We start from the raw sequence: 21,957 nt of genomic DNA, 5'->3' as shown, positions 1-21,957 counted from the left end.
ATGCAAACAGCAATAGATATATGACCAGCTAATGACATTTTAATTAAATTAAATTAACAATGTTGATAATATACCTGATGTTGAAGCCAAAGATTCATTCTTTATAGGCAGAGCTCCCTGTCCCTGATCATCTTCCTCATCTGAAATATATTTAAATCATATTTAGAGGTCTACTCTTTGTTTTTTTATTCATGAAAAATGTCCCAATGTTTATTTTGGACTTTCCAAAAGTGTGTAAAAATTGCAACATCGAGTATAAAAGGTAACGGTTCATTGAAAATCAGAAAAAAAAATTAAATAACGCAGCGCCCATGTCATCAGTATTCATTCCTATCATATTCTCTTCCACTTTATTTTACCGTGCTCTGGGTTTAGAAAAACTAACTACACTTCAGAAACAGAGAAATTGAAATTCAGAGCTGGAAAACAAAGTAAGGGTTTTTGGGATGCCAGTATTTTCAGTTCCAATCTCGAGAAACTCAGTAGAAAACTGGGATGGGGGAAAAAGTTCAATAGGGTTCTCCCAATCTTCTGCCATAACTTCAGCAGAAACTCTGGAAAAACGGTGTTAACGGCTATGGTGAGCTGTTTATGACAGTTCTCCAGGGGCTCCACTGAACTTCAATGAATTTAAAGTAACAATATTATTAATATACTTGTTGTTGAAGCTAAAGGTTTTTGCTTCGTACATACAGCCCTCTTTCCCTGACGATCTTCTTCATCTGAAATATATTTAAATCATATTTATAGGTCTTCGTTTTGATTTTTTATTCATTAAAAAATGTTCCAATGTTTATCTTGAACGTTTCTAAAGTGTGTAAAAATTGGAACAAAAAATATAAAAGGCAACAGTTCTTGAAAATCAGAGAAAAAATATATAACGCAGCGGTCTGCACAGAGCGGGATTAAACGGAGTGGACTTGAACAGAGTGCTTTATTTGGGAATTTGGAAAGAGTGGGAATTTCTGGTAAGTATTGGGTAAGTAGAAGCTGTAAAAAGTGAAATCTAGTTTAAGATTTTGATTTTAACATAGAACTTTAAAACTTTAAAAACTGTAGTTAACAGAAGCTGACTGCCAGTGGCAGTTAACTGTCAGTCAGGTGTATTCTTCTGGTTAAAACAATAAAAATATAGGTTAACAAAAAACATTAAAAGACCTTAACAACGTAAATTAAAATTGTATTCCCGGGCATGATGATGCACTCCAGTCCCTGCGGTGCCCACCGGTTGCGGAAGGCCTTGAGCGTGCCGGCAGACACCGCGTGCTCCATCTCCAGGGCTACCCGGGCACAAACGTGGCCGCGGAAGAGAGGCAGGCAGTCAGGCCGAATGATCGACTCGACCTCCCACTGCCTGGACCAGTTAATGGCCATTTTGGCCACGCTCAGAAGCAGTCACACGAGGAGGTCCCCCGACCTGCCCGCTCCCCTCTGCACCGGGTGACCGAAGATCAGGAGCGTGGGACTGAAGTGCAGCCAAAAATCAAGGAGCAGCCCCTTCAAATAATAGAAGAGGGGCTGCAACTTCTCATACTGTATATAAACATGGAACACGGACTCCTCCAGGCCGCAGAAAAGGCAGGCGGCCTGGGAGTCCGTGACCCGACTTAAAACCTTATTGCACGGACTGCTCCGTGCAACACTCTCCAGGCCAAGTCCCCAATAGATAAAGGGAGGACTCCCACATAGATAGCCCTCCATTGGGGGCCTCCGCCTCCGCCGAACGGCAAGATGGCATGCCAAGGTGTGTCCGGACAGCAGACGAAGATGGCAAAGTGGAGAGAGTGCAGGAGCAGCCCGTACAGGAAACCCCTCCGTGCGGAATGAAAAGGCACGGAGGGCATTTCCTCGAGACGGCTCAAGTTGTGAGGCGCCGGTTCCCGAGGGGAGTTTCGGGACTGCGCGCTGATGAGTAATTACGTCCGAACGGGGGGTCAGTTCGGACGGGATCGCCCCACGTGCTTGAGCCTCCTCGATACACCTAGTGGAGTCGGGGCCCAGTGCCACTTTCAGCGACTCGATGGCTTTGACCGCGAGCCAGACGTTGGCCCAAGACAGGCGCTGCGCCAGCTCTGCCGGCGCCATCCAGCCCGCTCCTCCGCCATCGAGCAGGTCCCCGACTCTGGTCACCTTGCCAGGGTCAGTCAGGTGTAAATGCTTGTCTTGAATAGGCGCTAATCACCAGGAGCAGGGGAGCTGAATCATCACTTGTAAATTGGGTGAGGCTCCAAGTATATAAAAGTAAACATTTCTGAAGAGCACAAAACGGGATGAAATGGAGTGGACTTGAACAGAGTGCTTTATTTGGGAATTTGGTAAGAGTGGGAATTTGGAGAAGAGAGGGAAGGAGTTGTTGCTTTTTGCCTACACTACTTGTAGTGCTTTGTGTTACAGGTAGATATTAAATTGCAGTACCCTTAACTTAATCTAGATCAAGTAAGTAGTCAGGAAACTACACTGTAAACTAAGTTATCTAAATACAAATTTAATTCAATTTAATTAAATAAATCAAGTTCATATAGGGGTGGCAGTGCAGGCGGTGTGCCGCAACTGCAGCATGTGGGAGTTTGTGGAGAGCATTGTGATCCCGGACAACCACATTTGCAGTAAGTGCCTGCATCTTGAGGAACTTCAGCTCAGAGTTTTTGAGCTGGAGTCTGAGGTGCAGACATTGCGGGGCATCAGGGATGGGGAGAGTTACCAGGACACTTTGATCCAGGAGGCAGTCACACCCCTTAGGATAGGTAGTGGTACAGGTCTGGGTAGTGGTCAGGGACAGGAGGGTGTGACTGCAAGTCAGGCAGGTAAGGGGACCCCAGGTGCAGTGCTGGAGGAGCATCGGCCTTTGCCCTTGTCCAACAGGTATGAGGTTCTTGCTGCCTGTGTGGATGAGGGAAAAGCCTGCAGAATGTATGAGCAGGCTGACCATGGCACCAGGGTGCAGGAGGCCATTCAAGTGGGGGGAGTGAAAGAGAATGTAGCTGTGATAGGGGACAGTATAGTCAGGGGGATAGATACTATACTCTGCAGCCGCGACCGAGAGTTCTGAAGGTTGTGTTGCCTGTCCGGTGCCAGGGTTAAAGACATCTCCTCGCGGCTGGAGAAGAACTTGGAGTGGGAGGGGGAGGATCCAGTTGTCGTGGTCCACGTAGGAAGCAACGACATAGGTGGAACTAGGAATGCGGTTCTGCTGAGGGAGTTTGAGGAGCTAGGATCCAAATTGAAAAGCAGAACCTCAAAGGTAATAATCTCTGGATCCCAGTGAAAGAGGGAGCTGTTCTATTGGGACGGGCTCCACTTTAACTGGGCTGGGACCAGTGTCCTGCTGAACAGAATAACTGGGGCAGTAGACAGGGCTTTAAACTAATGAAGGCGGGGTGGGAGAATTCAGGAAAGAGTAAATTTAAAAGCAGCAAGAGAAATATCAAGGCTCTAGAGCAGAGTAGAGTTTTGGGTAAAAATTAGCAGAGTGGGTCAGGAAGGGACAGAGAAAGTAACAAAGGTAATAAGGCATCAGGGACTAAGGTGACATCAGGGTAAAAGAGAAATAAGTCAAAGCAAAAGGCACCGTATCTGAATGCATGAAGCATTCGCAACAAAATAGATGAATTTATCGCGCAAATAGAAATGAATAGGTTTGATCTAATAACCAAAACAGAGACGTGGTTGCAAAATGGCCATGGTTGGGAACTAAATATTCCAGGACACATAACTTTTAGAAGGGATAGGCAAAATGGAAAAGGAGGAGGGGTAGCCCTGATAATAAAGGATGGGATAAAGACAGTAGAGAGAAAGGATCTTGGCTCTGAAAATCAAGAAGTAAAATCAGTTTGGGTGGAGCTAAAAAACAGCAAGGGGTAGGAAACATTGGTGGGAGTTGCTTATAGGCCCTCAAACAGTAGTTGTAATGTAGGGCAGAGTATAAATCAGGAAATTAGAAGCGCATGTAACAAGGGTAATGCAGTAATCATGGGGGACATTAATTTACATATAGACTGAGCAAACCAAACTTGCAGTAATAGTGTGGAGGATGAATTCATGGCATGTATGCAAGATAGTTTTCTAGATCAGTATGGTGAGAAACCAACTAGGGAGCAGGCTATTTTAGATCTAGTATTGTGCAATGAGAAAGGGTTAATTAATAACCTTGTAGTAAAGGGGCTTTGAGGGAAGAGTGACCATAATATGATAGAATTTTATATTGAGTTTGAAAGTGATTTTGTTAAATCCGAAACTAGGGTCTTAAACCTAAACAAAGCAAACTACATAGGTGTGAGGGGCGAGTTGGCTAATGTAGATTGGGAAATTACATTAAAAGGTATGACAGTGGACGAGCAATGGCAAGCATTTAAAGAATTAATACATAATTTACAACAAATATACATTCCTTTTAAGGCACAAAAACCCCGCAGGAAAAGTGGTCCAACCGTGGCTAACAAGAGAAGTTAAAGATAGTACTAGATCAAAGGGAAAGGCTTATAATGCTGCCAAAAAGAGTAGTAACCCTGAGGATTTGGGAGGATTTTAGAATTCAGCAAAGGAGGGCCAAGAAATTGATAAAGAAAGGGAAAATAGAATATGAGAGTAAACTAGCGAGAGACATAAAAACTGACTGTAAAAGCTTCTATAGAAACATAGAAGATAGGAGCAGGAGTAGGCCATTCGGCCCCTCAAGCCTGCTCCGCCATTCAATGCGATCATGGCTGATCATCCAAATTCAGTACCCTGTTCCTGCATTCTCTCCATATCCCTTGATCCCTTTAGCCTTAAGAAATATATCCAACTCCTTCTTGAATATATTTAATGAATTGGCCTCTACTGCCTTCTTTGGCAGAGAATTCCACAGGTTCACCACTCTCTGGGTGAAGAAATTCCTCCTCATCTCTGTCCTAAAAGGCTTACCCCTTATCCTTAGACTGTGACCCCTGGTTCTGGACTCCCCGACCATCGGGAACATCCTTCCAGCATTTAGTCTGTCTAGTCCTGTTAGAATTTTAAAAGTTTCGATGAGATCCCCTCTAATTCTTCAAAACTCCAGCGAGTACAAGCCCAATCGACCCAATCTCTCCTCATACGTCATTCCTGCCATCCCAGGTATCAGCCTGGTGAATCTTCGCTGCACTCCTTCCATGGCAAGAACATCCTTCCTCAGATAAGGCAACCAAAACTGCACACAATACTCAAGATGTGGCCTCACCAAGGCCCAGTATAACTGCAGCAAGACATCCTTGTTCCTGTACTCAAAACCTCTCGCTATGAAGGCCAACATACCATTTGCCTTCTTAACAGCCTGCTGCACCTGCATGCTTACTTTCAGCGACTGGTGCACAAGGACGCCCAGGACTCATTGCACTTCCCCTTCTCCCAATCTATTGCCATTCAGATAATAATCTGCCTTCCTGTTTTTGACACCAAAGTGGATAACCTCGCATTTATCCACGTTATATTGCATCTGCCATGCTTCTGCCCAATCACCCAAGCTGTCCAAATCATACTGGAGTTTCTCGGCATCCTCCTCACAGCACACACGCCCACCCAGCTTTGTGCCATCTGCAAACTTGGAGATATTACATCTAGTTCCCTCATCCAGATCATTAATATACATTATGAATAGCTGGGGTCCAAGGGCCAATCCCTGCGGTACCCCACTAGTCACTGCCTGCCACTCGGAAAAAGAGCCGTTTATTCCAACTCTTTGCTTTCTGTCTGCCAACCAGTTCTCTATCCAAGTCAATACCTTGCCCCCAATCCCATGTGCTTTAATTTTACATGCTAATCTCTTCTGCGGGACCTTATCGAAAGCCTTTTGAAAATCCAAATACGCCACATCCACTGGTTTTCCCTTATCTATTTTACCAGTTACATCCTCAAAAAATTCCAGTAGATTAGTCAAGCACGATTTACTTTTTGTAAAGCCATGTTGACTTTGTCCAATCCGGTCACTTTTTTCCAAGTGCTCTGCTATTACATCCTTTATAATGGATCTAGCATTTTCCCCACTACCGATGTCAGGCTTACCGGTCTGTAATTCCCTGTTTTCTCTCTACCACCCTTTTTGAACAGTGGGGTAACATTAGCTACCCGCCAATCCATGGGTACTGTTCCAGAGTCTATCGAATGTTGGAAGATGACCAGCAATGCATCTACTATTTCTAGGGCCACTTCCTTAAGTACCCTAGGATGTAGATTATCAGGCCCTGGGGATTTATCGGCCCTCAATCCCATCAATTTCCCGAACACCATTTGCCTACAAATACTGATTTCTCTCAGTTCCTCCCTTTCATTAGACCCTATGTTCCCCGACATCTTTGGGAGGTTATTTGTGTCCTCCTTTGTGAAGACAGAACCAAAGTATGTATTTAATTGGTCTGCCATTTCTTTGTTCCCCATTATAAATTCCCCTGATTCTGACTGCAAGGAACCTATGCTTGACTTCACCAATCTTTTTCTCTTCACATATCTATAAAAGCTTTTACAGTCAGTTTTTAGGTTCCCTGCAAGCTTACTCTCATACTCTAGTTTCCCCCTCTTAATTAATCCCTTTGTCCTCCTTTGTTGGATCCTAAACTGCTCCCAATCCTCAGGTTTACTGCTTTTTCTGGCCAATTTATATGTCCTCTCCTTGGATCTTATGCTATCCCTAATTTCCCTTGTTAGCCACGGTTGAGTCACCTTTTTTGTTTTATTTTTATGCCAAACAGGGATGAACAAATTCTGTAGTTCATCCATGCAATCTTTGAATGTTTGCCATTGCCCATCCACCGTCAACCCTTTGAGTGACATTCCCCAATCAATCCTACCCAACTCGCACCTCATACCATCATAGTCTCCTTTATTTAAATTCAGGACCCTAGTCTCTGAGTCAACTATTTCACTCTCCATCTTAATGAAGAATTCTATCATATTATGATCGCTCCAACCCAAGGGGCCTCGCACAACAAGATTGCTAAATAATCCTTTCTCATTACATAATACCCAGTCTAAGATGGCCTGATCTCTAGTTGGTTCCTCGACATATTGGTCCAGGAAACCATCCCGTATACACTCCAGGAATTCCTCCTCCACAGTATTGTTACTAATTTGGTTCGCCCAATCTATATGTAGATTAAAGTCACTCATGATAACTGCTGTGCCCTTATTGCACGCTTCTCTAATTTCCCATTTAATGCCATCCCCTACCTCCGCATTACTGTTTGGAGGTCTATATACCACTCCCACTAACGTTTTCTGCCCCTTGGTATTTCTCAGTTCTACCCATACAGATTCCACATCATCAGAGCTAATATCCTTCCTTTTAATTGTGTTAATCCCCTCTTTAACCAGCAATGCTACCCCACCTCCTTTTCCTTTCTGCCTATCTTTCCTAAATATTGAATACCCCTGGATGTTGAGTTCCCAGCCTTGGCCACCCTGGAGCCATGTTTCCGTAATCCCAATCATATCATATTCGTTTACGTCTATTTGCGCAGCTAATTCATCCACCTTATTATGAATGTTCCTCGCATTAAGACACAAAGGCCTAGAAATTCAGTTGGGCGCGCCAGCCGTTAGCGCCTTAGGAGGAGTAGATCTCGAGCGCTAGGCGCTTATCGCCCGGGCGCAGCACGATCTGCGCCTCTCCCCAACTTCAGGACACATTTAACGCCGGCGCAAAGTCTTAGCGCGCGCCCTGCTGCGCGCACAGGTCATGACGTCATTTAATAGTGCAACGCCCTTTGTGCGCCCCAAACCGGAACTTCACTCGCGCCGGCCCATTGTGTGCCGGGCGGCCCGAGCGACTGTGAAGTGGAACGGTACACAGGCCAGCCGGGCCGCGGGGAGCGCAAATTAAAGGGCACTTACCCAGCAGTATAAAGGCCAGCCATTTTGCAGCATTCACTCCTGTGCAACGGTTTTTTGGACAGAGACCAAGGAGGAGAGTTTACTGGTTTGGACCAACACTTGGACAGGTATTTTTGGCTCAGGCCAGAGCTTACCAATTATCTTTGCCTTCATTCAGAGCTCAGTGTTTGCCAGCATATAATGGGGGCTGCATTGGGTGGCAACGCTGAATTTCAGCCTTATGCCAGAAGGGCTTACAGACGCCGTGAGAGAGTGGCAGCCCTGGCTAGACGCAGAGGGGGCAACAGGCGTCGCCAACTGAGGCCTTACCCACGCAGGGTATACCGCCAGCAGACCTCCTATCTGACCATGTCTGTCGCGATGTGTGTTAGGAGGCTGCGATTCCGAAGGGAGGTGGTTGCAGACATCTGCCGGCTGCTTCAGAGAGATCTGCAGCCACAGCTGATGCGCAGGACGTCTCTGTCGGTGGCAGTGAAGGTGACGGTGGCTCTCAACTTCTATGCCTCCGGCTCCTTCCAATCCGCTACTGGGGACATCGCTAACATCTCCCAGTTCGCCGTGCATTGCTGCATCCGCCAGGTGACCGAAGCCCTTTTCAGAAGGAGACATCAATTCATCTCCTTCCCCATGACCCTGGACAAGCAGCAGCAGCGTGCAGTGGGGTTTGCAAGAATAGCGGGCTTCCCCATGGTGCAGGGCGCCATTGACTGCACGCATGTGGCTTTGCGGGCACCTCTTGAGCATGCCGAGGAGTACCGCAACCGGAAGGGCTACCATTCCCTCAATGTACAGCTGGTGTGTGACCACAGGCAGCGCATCCTAGCTGTCAATGCCCGCTTTCCAGGCAGCAGCCACGATGCCCTTATCCTGCGACAGACAACTGTGGCTGACATGTTCCAGGCACAGCCTCCCCCAAGAGGATGGCTTATCGGGGACAAAGGCAATCCTTTGTGTACCTGGCTCATGACCCCGCTCCGCGCGCCCACGACCCCTGCTGAAGAGGCATACAACGAGAGCCATCAAGCGACGAGGAATCTCATAGAACAAACAATCGGCGTGCTCAAGCAACGGTTCCGCTGTCTCGATCGCTCCAGGGGAGCCCTCCAGTATTCGCAGGATCGAGTCTCCCAATTCGTCGTCGTTTGCTGCATGCTGCACAACCTGGCTATCCGCAGGACTCAGGCACTGCCACCTCACGTTGGACCACCACCTCAGGAGGAGGAGCAGGAGGAGCATGAGGACGACGAGGACGAGGAGTACCAGCCCAGGAGGGACGCACAAGGTCCAAGGGCCGCCCGTCGGCGGCTTATTGAACGTCACTTCTAGGCCCCCTGTCAGGGAATGGCTTGTGCCAATGATAGAACATGATTGCAGCCGCTCCGCAAGCCCTCAGCCGGTTAAGGCAACAAACACTTCAAAGATCAAACATGGACAATGTGAATAAATAAAATGCTTTATTGTACAAACTCTGGGCCCTTCCCACATGAAAACCAAAAACAGACGAAACCCCCAAAAAACACTCAAACACATTACTCGCTCCCACAACCTGGAGAGGATTAACAAAATAGGGCAACTAAAATGGCCGTCATTCTCGGCCTTCGTCAAAAACAAACATCACATCATCGGCCTTCAAAAAACAAACATCCCATTCTCGGCCTCAAGAAACAAACACAAATGGCCACACATTCGACTATTTGGCCCGCTAGGGCGATGCCTTGGCCATCTTTGGGTGGCCCCTGCCCGCCCTGCTGCTCCGCCTCAAAGTAAGGCCATTGGCTGCTGCAAGGCTGGAGGCAGGCTCCTGAGGGGCACATGTCGTGACTGCAGATGCCCTTGGGGGTCGGCCTAGTCGAGGTCTGGCCGTCGAGCGGGCGGCTGTTGATTGCTGCAGCTGTGGCTGGCCAGCATCAGTCGCTGCAGCAGCTCCTGGCAGCTCCACTGGGGGAGTGGCAGTGGCGGCTGGAGGAATGGCGGCAAGCTGGCGGATGGCAGGCGCTCGCTGGTCGCCTGAGACACTGGCACTCGCCCGGGCCAGCACTGCAGCATGCGCACCAATCTGCCGAGGGACAGACCGCTGTGCTGCTGCAGCGCGCCGGGTGCCCTGGCGATGCCTGGCTGACACAGCGAGTGTGGCAGCAGTGAGTGCCCGTGTTGACCTGTTCACTGACCACAGCAGAGCAGCCAGTGACTGGACGGCACCACTGATCACCTGGCCAGTCGCTGACAGATCTGCCCGTTATTCCGCCCGACTGGTGGCCTCTAAGGGCCCGAACTCGGCCACACTCCGAGAGAGGGAATCGATGGACTCAGGCAACCGTGCCACTGCCGCCATGAGCTCCGTGTGCTGGCGCTCCGAGTCCGCGGACAAGTCTTCGAGGCGTTCCATCTCCTCGGCGAAGTGCATCTCCTGACTGGAGGCCGGACTCTCCCTCTGGGGAGAAGTCCGCCGAGCTGGCCGACCCTTCCTGCGTTGCTGGAGGCCGCTGGGCCCAGCAATTGGACTCCCCTCCGACGCATCCCCCCTCTGGGGAGAAGGCCGCCGAGCTTCCACCCCCCTCCCGCCTTTCTGCAGCACGCAGGTCCCAGGAGCTCCCCTCCCCTTCGACACTTCCGCCACGCTGCCCTCCAGGGAAGACGTGTCCCCTACATTGGCCTGGGTGGCCGCGGCTGAGGGTTCCCCTGATGGGCCGCCTTCCTCTTGCTCCTCCTCCTGCTCCTCCTTGGAGGGTCTGTCACTGGCAAGTTGAGGGACCTCCTCTTGACCATCTGAAAGCAGGAAGGCACAAGAGTAGCTTTAGAGTGAGGAGAGGGCGTCAGTGCGGGATGCATGAGTGGTGGCATTCAGCGCATTGGTCGGACAGTGGCAAAGGATGTAGATCTGATGCGCAAGTGGGACGAGAGAGGTGCAAAAGGTGATGTCCTTACCATTGCTGCCCAGAACAGGGTCGGCATCTCCACATGCAACGGGCCCAATCACCCGGCCACCCATGAGGCGCTCCACGCGATGTTGCAGGTCGGTGAGTGGCTGGATATGGGGTTGGCCTCCCCCGGTCGCAGTCCGGCTCTTGCGATTATTCGCCAGCTTGGCCTGCAAGAGAAAGGACGGCCTCTAAGTACAGTGTGTCGCCGTGATCTTGTGTGCACTGCCTCCCATGGTGGAATAGCCTGGCCAGTGTGTCGCCATGATCTGGTGTGCACTGCCTCCCATGGTGGAATAGCCTGGCCAGTGTGTCGCCATGATCTGGTGTGCACTGCCTCCCATGGTGGAATAGCCTGGCCAGTGTGTCGCCATGATCTGGTGTGCAATGCCTCCCATGGTGGAATAGCTTGGCCAGTGTGTTAAGTGCAGAATGTGCAATTGATGCTCATGCCTGTCCCATAGCTGCTGGATGAAGGCTGGCCATTAGAGCTTTCAGGTCCCTTTGCCCATAATGTGAGGTGCACATGCAAGGATGAGGAGGTCATTGGAAAGGGTACTCACCCTGACAATGCGTGTGAGGTCATTTAACTTTTTGCGGCATTGGGCACCGGTCCTGGGGACGTCGCTGTTGGCTGACAGCTTGCTGGCGACATGCCTCCAGGCTCTCCTGTAGACGCGGACCGTCGCCTTCTTGCCATTGTCCGGGTACAAAACATGGCGCCTCTTCTCCACAGCAGCAAGCAGCACACTCAGATCACGCTCTGAGAAGCGCTGCGCACGTTCACGGCCTTCTCCATGTCTTCAGGCGCTATTTGGGTCCAGCAGCAGTGTTCAGGCCTAGCTGGAGGGCTCCACTATCCAGGGCGTGGCAGCAGACACAGTCGACCCTTCCCCCTTAAGAGCTGGCCGGCGCCAGGGTGTCTGCTGTCAATCACGAGATGGCCGCACCTGCGCTGCGCCCGGTCTCGGCACTATCGATCACCACCTCCGGCTTAGCGCCCAAAGAGAGGCGTCCAGCAGCAGTTTTAGCGCTCGCCCGAACTAGTAGGGCAAAGCTAATGAATATCGGAGAAGTGGCACAGATTTGGCGGCGGCCGCAAACTTTAGCGGACGCCCCACTTTAGCGCCCCAAAAGAGGCGTCAATGAATTTCTAGGCCAAAGCCTTCAGGCTTTTTTCTTAACGCTCTTAGATCTTTAAGGATTATTATTTACTGTGGCCATGCTTGATTTAAACCCTTGATTTCTCTGCCTGTCACTTTTGTTTTTCTCTTTCCTGTCTTTTGCTTTTATCCTTGTTTCCCTTTCCTCTGTTTCCCCGCTCAGGTTCCCAACCCCCTGCCATTTTAGTTTAAACTCTCCCCCAGAGCACTAGCAAACACTCCCCCTAGGACATCGGTCCTGGCCCTGCCCAGGTGCAAACCGTCCGGTTTGAACTGGTCCCACCTCCCCCAGAACCGGTTCCAATATCCCAGGAATTTGAATCCCTCCCCCTGGCACCATTCCTCGAGCCACGTATTCATCTGAAATATCTTTCTATTTCTACTCTGACTAGCACGTGGCACTGGTAGCAATCCTGAGATTACTACCTTTGAGGTCCTGTTTTTTAATTTACCTCATAACTCCCTATATTCAGCTTTAGACCTCATCCCGTTTTTTACCTATATCGTTGGTACTTATATGCACCACGACAACTGGCTGTTCACCCTCCCCCTCCAGAATTCCCTGCAGCCGCACCGAGACATCCTTGACCCTTGCACCAGGGAGGCAACACACCATCCTGGAGTCTCGTTTGCGGCCGCAGAAACGCCTATCTATTCCCCTTACAATAGAATCCCCTATTACTATAGCTCTCCCCCTCTTTTTCCTCCCATCCTGTACAGCAGAGCCACCCCTGGTAAGCCATCCCCCCCATCAGTATCCAAAGCCGTATATCTGTTTGAAAGGGGGGTGGCCACAGGGGAACCCTGCACTACCTGCCTGTGCCTAGTACTCTGCCTGTTGGTCACCCGTTCCCTTTCTGCCTGTGCCACCTTTATCTGCGGTGTGACCAACTGATTAAACGTGCTATTCACGACGTCCTCAGCATCGCAAATGGTCCAGTATGTATCCAATCGCTGCTCCAGCACCGCAATGCGGTCTGCCAGCAGCTGCAGCTGGACACACTTCCTGCACACGTAGTTGTCAGGGACACAGGAAGTGTCCCTGAGTTCCCACATAGCGCAGGAGGAGCATACCACGGCACCGGGCTGTCCTGCCATGACTTACCCTTTAATTAATTGAAATTAAATTAAATCAAATCAATCCCACCAATTACACAACAGATAAATGATATATTTTAGAGCCCTGGTTTACCAACAGTCCCCGCTACACCACAGAGACCCTAGAAACTATAAACCACAGAGTTAGAGTTTAAAAAAGAAAGAAATACTCACCAACCTATCACTTACCTGCTTTCTGGTGACGTCACACTTCGATTACTTTTTACTTCTCTCCCTCTCTGAGATTGGAGATTAGTACGCCTACCTGGTCTCTGGGGGCCTTTCAAAGCCTTGCCGCTCGCATTTCCCGCCGTCGCTGCTGCCGCTGACGCTGTGAGGCCTACCTGGTCTCTGGGGGCCTTTTAAAGCCTCGCCGCTCGCGTTTCCCGCCGCCGCCGCTGTGAGGCCTACCTGGTCTCTGGGGGCCTTTTAAAGCCTCGCCGCTCGCGTTTCCCGCCACCGGTATGTAAAAAGGAAAAGAATAGCGAAAGTAAATGTGGGTCCCTTACAGGCTGAGACAGGAGAAATTGTAATGGAGATAAGGAAATGGCAGAGAAATTAAACAAATACTTGTGTCTGTCTTCACGGAAGAAGACGCAAAAAACTTCCTGGAAATAGTGAGAACCAAGGGTCTAGCGAGAATGAGGAACTGAAAAAAATTAGTATTATTAAAAAAGTAGTACTGGAGAAATTAATGGAATGAAAGCAGAAAAATCCCCATGACCTGGTGGCCTACATCCTAGGGTATTGAAAGAGTTAGCTATAGAGATCGTGGATGCATTGGTTGTCATGTTCCAAAATTCCATAGATTCTAGAACAGTTCCCGCGGATTGGAAGCTGGCAAATGTAACCCCACTATTTAAGAAAGGAGGGAGAGAGAAAACGGGGAACTACAGACCAGTTAGCCTGACACAGTAGTAGGGAAAATGCTAGAATCTATTATTAAGGACATGGTAACAGGGCACTTAGAAAATAATAATAGGATTGCGCAGAGTCAACACAGATTTATGAAAGCGAAATCTGGTTTGATGAATCTGATAGAGATTCTTGAGGTTGTAACTAGCAGAATAGATAAGGGGGCAACCAGTGGATGTGGTGTATCTGGATTTTCAGAAGGCATTCGATAAGGTGCCACACAAAAGGTTATTAAACAAAATTAGGGATCATGGGATTGGGGGTAATATACTAGCATGGATTGAGGATTGGTTAACGGACAGAAAACAGAGTGAAGGAATAAACGGGTCATTTTCGGGTTGGCCGGCTGTAACTCGTGGGGTACCGCAAGGATCAGTGCTTGGGCCTCAGTTATTCACAAACTACATCAATGATTTGGATGAGGGGACCAAATGTAATATATCCAAGTTTGCTGATGATACAAAGCTGGGTGGGAATGTAAGTTGTGAGGAGGATGCAAGGAGGCTTCAAGGGGATATAGACAGGCTAAATGAGTGGGCAAGAACATGGCAAATGGAATATAATGTGGAGAAATGTGAAGTTATCCACTTTGGTAGGAAAAATAGAAAAGCAGAGTACTTTTTAAATTGTGAGAGATTGGTAAATGTTGGTGCTCAAAGGGTCCAGGGTGTCCTTGTGCACGAATCACTGAAAGTTAACATGCAGGTACAGCAAGCAATTAGGAAAGCAAATGGTATGTTGGCCTTTATTACAAGAGGATTTGAGTATAAGAGTAAAGCCGTCTTACTGCAATTATATAGGGCCATGGTGAGACCACATCTGGAGTATTGTGTACAGTTTTGGTCTTCTTACTTAAGGAAGGATATACTTGCCATAGAGGGAGTGTAATGAAGGTTCACCAGACTGGTTCCTGGGATGGGGGGATTGTCCTATAAGGACTGATTGAGTAGACTAGGCCTATATTCTCAAGTTTAGAAGAATGAGAGGTGATCTCATTGAAACATACAAAATTCTGACAGGGCTTGACAGGGTAGATGCAGGGAGGATGTTTCCCCTGGCTGGGGAGTCTAGAACCAGGGGTCACAGTCTCAGAATAAGGGGTCGGCCATTTAGGACTGAGATGAGGAGAAATTTCTTCACTCAGAGGGTGGTGAATCTTTGGAATTCTCTACCCCAGAGGGCTGTGGTGGCTCAATTGTTGAGTATATTCAAGACAGTGTTTGATAGATTTTTGAATATTAAGGGAATCAAGGGATATGTGGATAGTTCAGGGAAGTGGAGATGAGGTAGAAGATCAGCCATGATCTTATTGAATGGTGGAGCATGCTCGAAGGGCCATATGGCCTACTCCAGCTCCTATTTGTTATGTTCTTATGTCCATGCCATCAGTATACATTCTGAGCATATTTCCTTCCACTTTCCTTCCAAGGTGCCCTAGGTTTAGCAAAACTGACTGCGCTTCAGAATTAGAAGTAATTAAAATTCAGAGCTGGAAAACAATGTATGGTTTCTCGGAAGCCAGTATTTTCAGTTCAAATTTAGAGAAACTCAGTAGAAAACTGGGATGGGGGCAAATTTCAGTCGGGTTTCCCAATAGTCGCCATAACTTCAAAGGAAACTCTGGAGAAACGATGTCAATGGCTACGTTTAGCTGTTTATGCCAGTTCTCCAGGGGATCCACTGAAGCTCAGCTGAAGTTTCTGCAGGAGACCGGGAACACTGCCGAGGAAATTCCAGGCAATGTTCTTTAACCAGATGCTAATGAACACTAAAAAACCTGTTGGAAAAAAATAGAATGACCTGAGGTGAAATAAATGGTAGATTTCCTGTGAAACTGAAGAACTCCACACATACCATACTGACTAACAGATAAGATCAAGTATGTTTATGTACCGCCTTTTATGATCTCAGGATAATGCAAAGCACTAAACAGCCAATGAATTACGTATTAGAAGTGCAACTATTGTTGTAATGTAGCAGCCAAATTGCACACACACAGCAATAGATATATGACCAGATCATTAAATTTTAATTAAATGAAATTAACAATATTGTTAATATACCTGTTGTTGAAGCCAAAGATTTTTGCTTTGGACGTACAGCCCTCTTTGCCTGAACATCTTTCTCATCTGAAATATATTTAAATCATATTTAGAGGTCTTCATTTTGCTTTTTTATTCATGAAAACATTTCCAATGTTTATCTTGGAATTTTCTAAAGTGTGTAAAAATTGAAACAAAAAATATAAAAGACAACAGCTATTAAAAATCAAAGAAAAAATATTAAATAACGCAGCGTCCATGTCAGCAGTATACATTCCGAGCATATTCTCTTCCACTTTCTTTCCACCATAGAATATAGGAGCAGGAGTAGGCCATTCGGCCCCTCGAGCCTGTTTTGCCATTTAATGAGATCATGGCTGATCATCCAAATTCAGTATGCTGTCCCTTCTTTCTCCCCATATCCCTTGATCCCTTTAGCCTTAAGAACTATTCTTGAATATATTTAATGATTTGGCCTCAGCTGCCTTCTGTGGTAGCGAATTCCATAGGTTCACCACTCTCTGGGTGAAGAAATTCCTCCTCATCTCAGTCCTAAATGGCTTACCCCTTATCCTTAGATTGTGACCCCTGGTTCTGGACTCCCCCGCCATCTGGAACATCCTTCCTGCATCTGGTCTGTCTAGTCCTGTTAGAATTTTATAAGTTTCAATGAGATCCCCTCTCACTCTTCTAAACTCTAGCGAATATAAGCTTAATCGACCAAATCTCTCCTCATACGTCGTTCCTGCCATCCCAGGTATCAGTCTGGTGAATCTTTGCTGCACTCTCTCCATGGCAAGAACATCCTTCCTCAGATAAGGTGACTGAAGCACACAATACTCAAGGTGTGGTCTCACCAAGGCCCTGCACAACTGCAGCAAGACATCCTTGCTCCTCTACTCAAATCCTCTTGCTATGAAGGCCAACATACTGTTAGGGAATATATATATATATTAATAAATTAGATTTTAATATGATTAAACAAATGACTGAAAGTGCTGATTATGCTTAAACTGAGAACAGTCAACCACGTGCTGCTGAACTGTAGAACAAAGGGATGATGGTGTGATGTACCAGAGATCCAATCACAGTGTGGTAACGTCAGATCGGCTGATTTAGCTTAACTTTAGAACAAAGGAATGAGTGATGCACCAAAGATCCAATCACAGTGTGATAATGTCAGGTTGGCCGATGTAGTTGAACCAACCATAGCTCTGCATGCATGCTGCTGAGTCAATGGTAATAAAGGGGACGGGTACATTTGCTGTGATCTGATGCTGTATAAGAACCAGCCATTTTGAACATGCTTTTTAGTTGAACAAAGGAAGTCAAACACTGTAAGTCAGTGCTGCAATAAATCGACTATTTAAAAACTACCACTGGACTCAAAATCTTTTATTTTAGAGCGTTGACCTCAGATTAGTGTGGTCCACTGAAATTAAGAGATCTAACAATTTGGCGTAGTCGGCAGGATCGCTGAAGGAAGAGATTGGATCTGAGGCACCGGATTTTCGGAGGTAAGGACTCCTCTTTATAAAAGTCCTCGGGCGGTTGTCTAGTCATCTCCCTCCACGCGATTCCGCAAACCTCCGGGTAGCAAACCCTCCGGTGGTAGTCGGATCAAGGTCCCATATAGAGCTCTAACTACGGCGGTGTTATTTAATTAATTACCGACCCGGCTGAAAAGCCTACGACTCGAGACCCCCAAGTAAAGAAATCGATATTATGGCATCACCCGATAAGCCTACGACTATTAAGGGTGGGCGGGCCCCACGTGAAATTTCGGAAAATGAAATTCTCCAGCAGTTGAAAGACTATATAGAATTACAGTTTGACTTACCTAAAACCTATTCTGAAATCAAACCAAAAGTACAGTACCTCCTCCGGACAGTGGTCTTTGGATGACATAAAGAGGGTCTGGGGAAAAATGACCCATATGAAAGATAAAAGACGGATCAGATGGTCCTTGGCAGTTATGGGCCAGATCCGACACCGAAATGAAATTAAGACACACTCCCAACATAACCACGATTTGACCAATGCAAAAGAGCAGAAAGATGCGATTTATGAACAATTGAAAAAGAAAACAACTGAGCTTGAAAAGTTAGAAGTGGAAGTTAAAAAACTTAAAGGTGAAGTTAAGGAATGTAAAAAACAATTGGATAAACAACCGGTAGTCCAAGAAAAGGGAAAATGTGTTGGGTCCTGGAAGGGATACCCAGATCTAAATGAAATAAAGAAGGAAGGTCGTGGAAGACAGAAACAAGAAGCAGGTCAAGAGACCGACTCGGAATCCTCTAGTAATGTTAGTGAAAGTGAAGACGAGAAAACAGGACCCCATTTGGCCCCGTTGAGAAAGAAATGGAAAAGAGTAGAAAAGGAGTATGAGAAGAAAGAAAATGGGGAAGAAAGGGCGAAGTACCAACTCCACCCGTGGGACGGAGTCCAAATTCTGACTGTAATGATACCCAGGAGAGAGGGAAATAAGTTACACAGCAAAGTAAAGACTGGCCTGGGAAATGATGAGCAAGATATAGATGCCGGATGGGATGCGATCCAACAGTGGTTACAAGTGTTTAGCCCTGCAAAAATGGATTGGGGAAAGATCATAGCCTGTCAACAGAAAGGGACGGAGGAAGTGTTAGGGTACGACGAGCGATTTAAAACTAACTGGTTGGAACACTCGGGGCTGAACACAGGAGAGATAACGAAGGAAAAAGATCTAATTTGCAGGCTAACCAATCTGAAAACTCAGCAAAGGAAGGAAAAAAACAGGCATTTAGAAAGCCAGGAAAAGCTACTGAGACACCGATGGAAAAAGAGGGGAAAAAAAGAGAAACTTAAAGTTTTACTGACATGGAAGTTATTAACATCTGTGCTGAGACAAATAAAACACAAGGGCCTAGAAATTCAGTCTGGACACTTTTGGGGCGCTAAAGTCGGGCGCTCGCTAAAGTTAGCGGCCGCCGGAAAGTGTAGGCCACATCGCCGAAATTCAGTAGAGATGGCCCTAAGTTTGGCCGAGCGCTGACACTGGCGTTGAAATGCTGTGTTCCGGCGCTAAGCCGGCGATGCGGCCTAATAACGCCGAAGCCGGGCGCAGCGCAGGTGCGCTCATGTTTTGATTGACAGCAGACACCCTGACGCCGGCCAGCTCTTAAAGGGGGAAGGGTCAACTTTGACTGCTGCCACGCCCTGCATACTGGAGCCCTGCAGCTAGGCCTCAGCACTACTGGTGTGCCAAAATAGCGCCTGGAGCAATGGAGAGGGCCCGTGAGCGAGCGCAGCGCTTCTCAGAGCATGCTCTGAGTGTGCTCATTCATGGTGTGGAGAAGAGAAGAGAGATCCTGTGCCCGGACAGTGGCAGGAAGGCTCCCAGGAGCCAGTACAGGAGAGCCTGGGGCAAAATCGCCCGCAGGGTGTCATCCACCTGTGATGTCCCCAGGAGTGCGGACCAATGCCGCAAGAAGTTCAACGACCTCACTCGGATGGTGAAGGTGAGTACCCTTTCCAGTGTCCCCCTCATCCTTGCATGTGCACCTCACATTATGGGCAAAGGGACCTCAAAGGCCTAATGGGCAGCCCTCCTCCCACAGCAATGGCACTTGCATGTTCATCAATAGCACTTTCTGCACTTAACACACTGGCCAAGCTATTCGACCATGGGAGGCAGTGCACCCAGCAACAGGGCACCACACTGGCCAAGCTATTCCACCATGGGAGGCAGTGCACCCAGCGACAGGGCACCACACTGGCCAAGCTATTCCACCATGGGAGGCAGTGCACACAGCGACAGAGCACCACACTGTACTTAGAGGCCGTCCTTTCTCTTGCAGGCCAAGCTGGCGAGCAATGTAAGGAGCCAGGCTGTCACTGGTGGAGGCCATCCCGAGTACCAGGCGCTCACTGATCTGGAGGAGAGCGTGGCACGACTCATGCGTGGCCGGGTGACTGGCCCTGTTGCGATCGGCGAGGCGGACCCTGTACTGGTACCCACTGGTAAGGACATGACCGGTTGCACCTCTCTCGTTGCCCTCGCGCTTCAGATCTACATCCTTTCCCACTGACCGACAAATGCGCATAATGCACCACTCAGGCCTCCCTCGCTGACGGCCTGTCCTCACTCTAAAGCTACTCTTGTGCCTTCCTGCTTTCAGCTGGGGAGGAGGAGGTGGTCCCTGAAGCGCAGAGAGCCAGGCCCTTGGAGGAGGAGGACGTCGAGGACCAGGAGGAAGGCGGCACATCGGGGGAACCCTCCTCCGCGCCAGGGGATGGCAATGGAGGGGAGACGTCTGGCCTGCAGGAGAGCCAGGGGGAGGTGTTGGAGGGGAGGGCCGAAGCTGGTCCCAGTAGGGTGGACGCACGCGGGAAGGGTCCGGCAGCACGCCAGCCTTCTCCCCAGAGCGGGGAGGTATTGGAGGGGAGGGCCGAAGCTGGTCCCAGTAGGGTGGACGCACGCGGGAAGGCTCCGGCAGCAAGCCGGCCTTCTGCCCAGAGGGGGGAGGTGTTGGAGGGGAGGGCAGAACCTGGCCCAAGTGGGGTCGACGCACGCGGGAAGGGTCGGCCAGCTCGGCGGCCTTCTCCCCAGAGGGAGAGTCCGCCCTCCAGTCCGGACACGGTCCTCGCCCAGGAGGTGCGCGTCCTCGATGAGATGTCGGCGGCGTCTGAGCGGCGCCACCAAGAGTTCATGGGGGTGGTCGAACAGATGCCTCACGCCATTGAGTCCCTGGCTCAGAGTGTGGTGGCTTTCGGGGAATCACAGGCCAGGGGGTTCGAACAACTCACGGCAGCGCATGACAGGGGTGTCCAGCAACTGGCCGCAGCGCACGACAGGGGTGTGCAGCAACTCGCGGCAGCGCAGGACGCGGGTGTGCAGCAACTGGCGGCAGCGCAGGACGCGACTCGCGAGATGAGTGGTGCCGTCCACACACTGGCAGAGCTGATGCGGGCACATACCAGGGCAGTTCAGGCACTCACTTCTGCCACACTCACTGTGGCACGGAGGCATCGCCATGGCACCCGCCGCCCTGCTGCAGCATAGCGGTCTGGCCTCCCCCAGATTGCTGCGCTTGCTACACTGCCAGCCCGGCCGAGTGCCAGTGTCTCTGGCGAGCAGCGCGCACCTGCCATCAGCCAGCTTGCCCCCAATGGTGCTACCGACACTGCCACTCCCCCAGCCAAGGTGCGACGAGCTGCTGCTAAGACTGATGCTGCCCAGCCACAGCTGCAGCAGTCAGCAGCCGGCCCCTCCCGGGCCAGGCCTCATCTAGGCCGACCCCCAAGGGCATCTGCCGACACGCTTTGTGGCCCTCATGAGCCTTCCCCCAGCCTCGCCACACCCGCAGGGCCCAGGTTGAGGCGGAGCAGCAGGTCGGCCAGGGGCTGGAGAAGCCTGTCTAAGGACTCGCCCTCTCGGCACACCCATTAGAGTGTGGTGAGAGCGGTTTCTTTTATATTGGGGGGCTTGTGTTGTGGGGGGCATTATTTTGTTAAGGCCGAGGATCAAGGCATTTTTTGTTTACATGGGGGTGTCTCTGTTGTGGGGGGGGGGCTTATTTTTGTAAGGCCGCTGTTGAAGGCCTTTTGGATGGGCAACTTTTGTTAGTCCTCCCCAGGTTTTGGGAGTGACAGATGTTTTTGACTGTTTTTTGGGGGTCTTGTCTGTTTTTCTGTTTCATGTGGGAAGGGCCCTGAGTTTGTGAAATAAAGCTTTTGATTTATTCAGCATGTCCAGGTGTCATGTTTGAAGTGGTTGTTGCGTTAACCGGCTGAGGGCTTGCGGAGCGGCTGCCTCAGGTGCGTTCATTGCCACAGGCCATTCCCTGACAGGGGGCCTAGAAGTGTCGATCAATAAGCCCCCGGCGGACGGCCCTTGGCCCTTGTCGCTCCCTCCTGGGCTGGTCCTCCTCCTCCTCCTCCTCCTCCTGCTCGTCCTCCTGAGGTGGTGGTGCAATGCCAGGTGGCAGTGCCTGAGTCCTG

General features: G+C 49.3%; 1 protein-coding gene across 1 annotated transcript in view; it reads right to left on the bottom strand.

Moving 5' to 3' along the window:
- LOC147104262 (uncharacterized) overlaps positions 1-21,957 on the bottom strand; it is a 270,460-nt gene that overhangs the window by 63,123 nt on the left and 185,380 nt on the right. Inside the window, exons 17-18 of the mRNA XM_085962175.1 lie at positions 16,000-16,065; positions 75-140 (exon numbers count right to left, since the gene is read on the bottom strand). Coding sequence (XP_085818301.1) covers positions 75-140; positions 16,000-16,065 — 132 coding nt within the window. The remainder of the gene's footprint in view (positions 1-74; positions 141-15,999; positions 16,066-21,957) is intronic.

Source organism: Somniosus microcephalus, chromosome 19 (assembly GCF_052327205.1).
Source record: "Somniosus microcephalus isolate GS21.2 chromosome 19, FLI_Smic_1.0, whole genome shotgun sequence".
In the NCBI taxonomy this organism is placed as follows: Eukaryota; Metazoa; Chordata; class Chondrichthyes; order Squaliformes; family Somniosidae; genus Somniosus; species Somniosus microcephalus.
The sequence above is the reverse complement of the archived record's forward strand: the minus strand, read 5'-3'. Positions and strand labels throughout refer to the sequence as shown.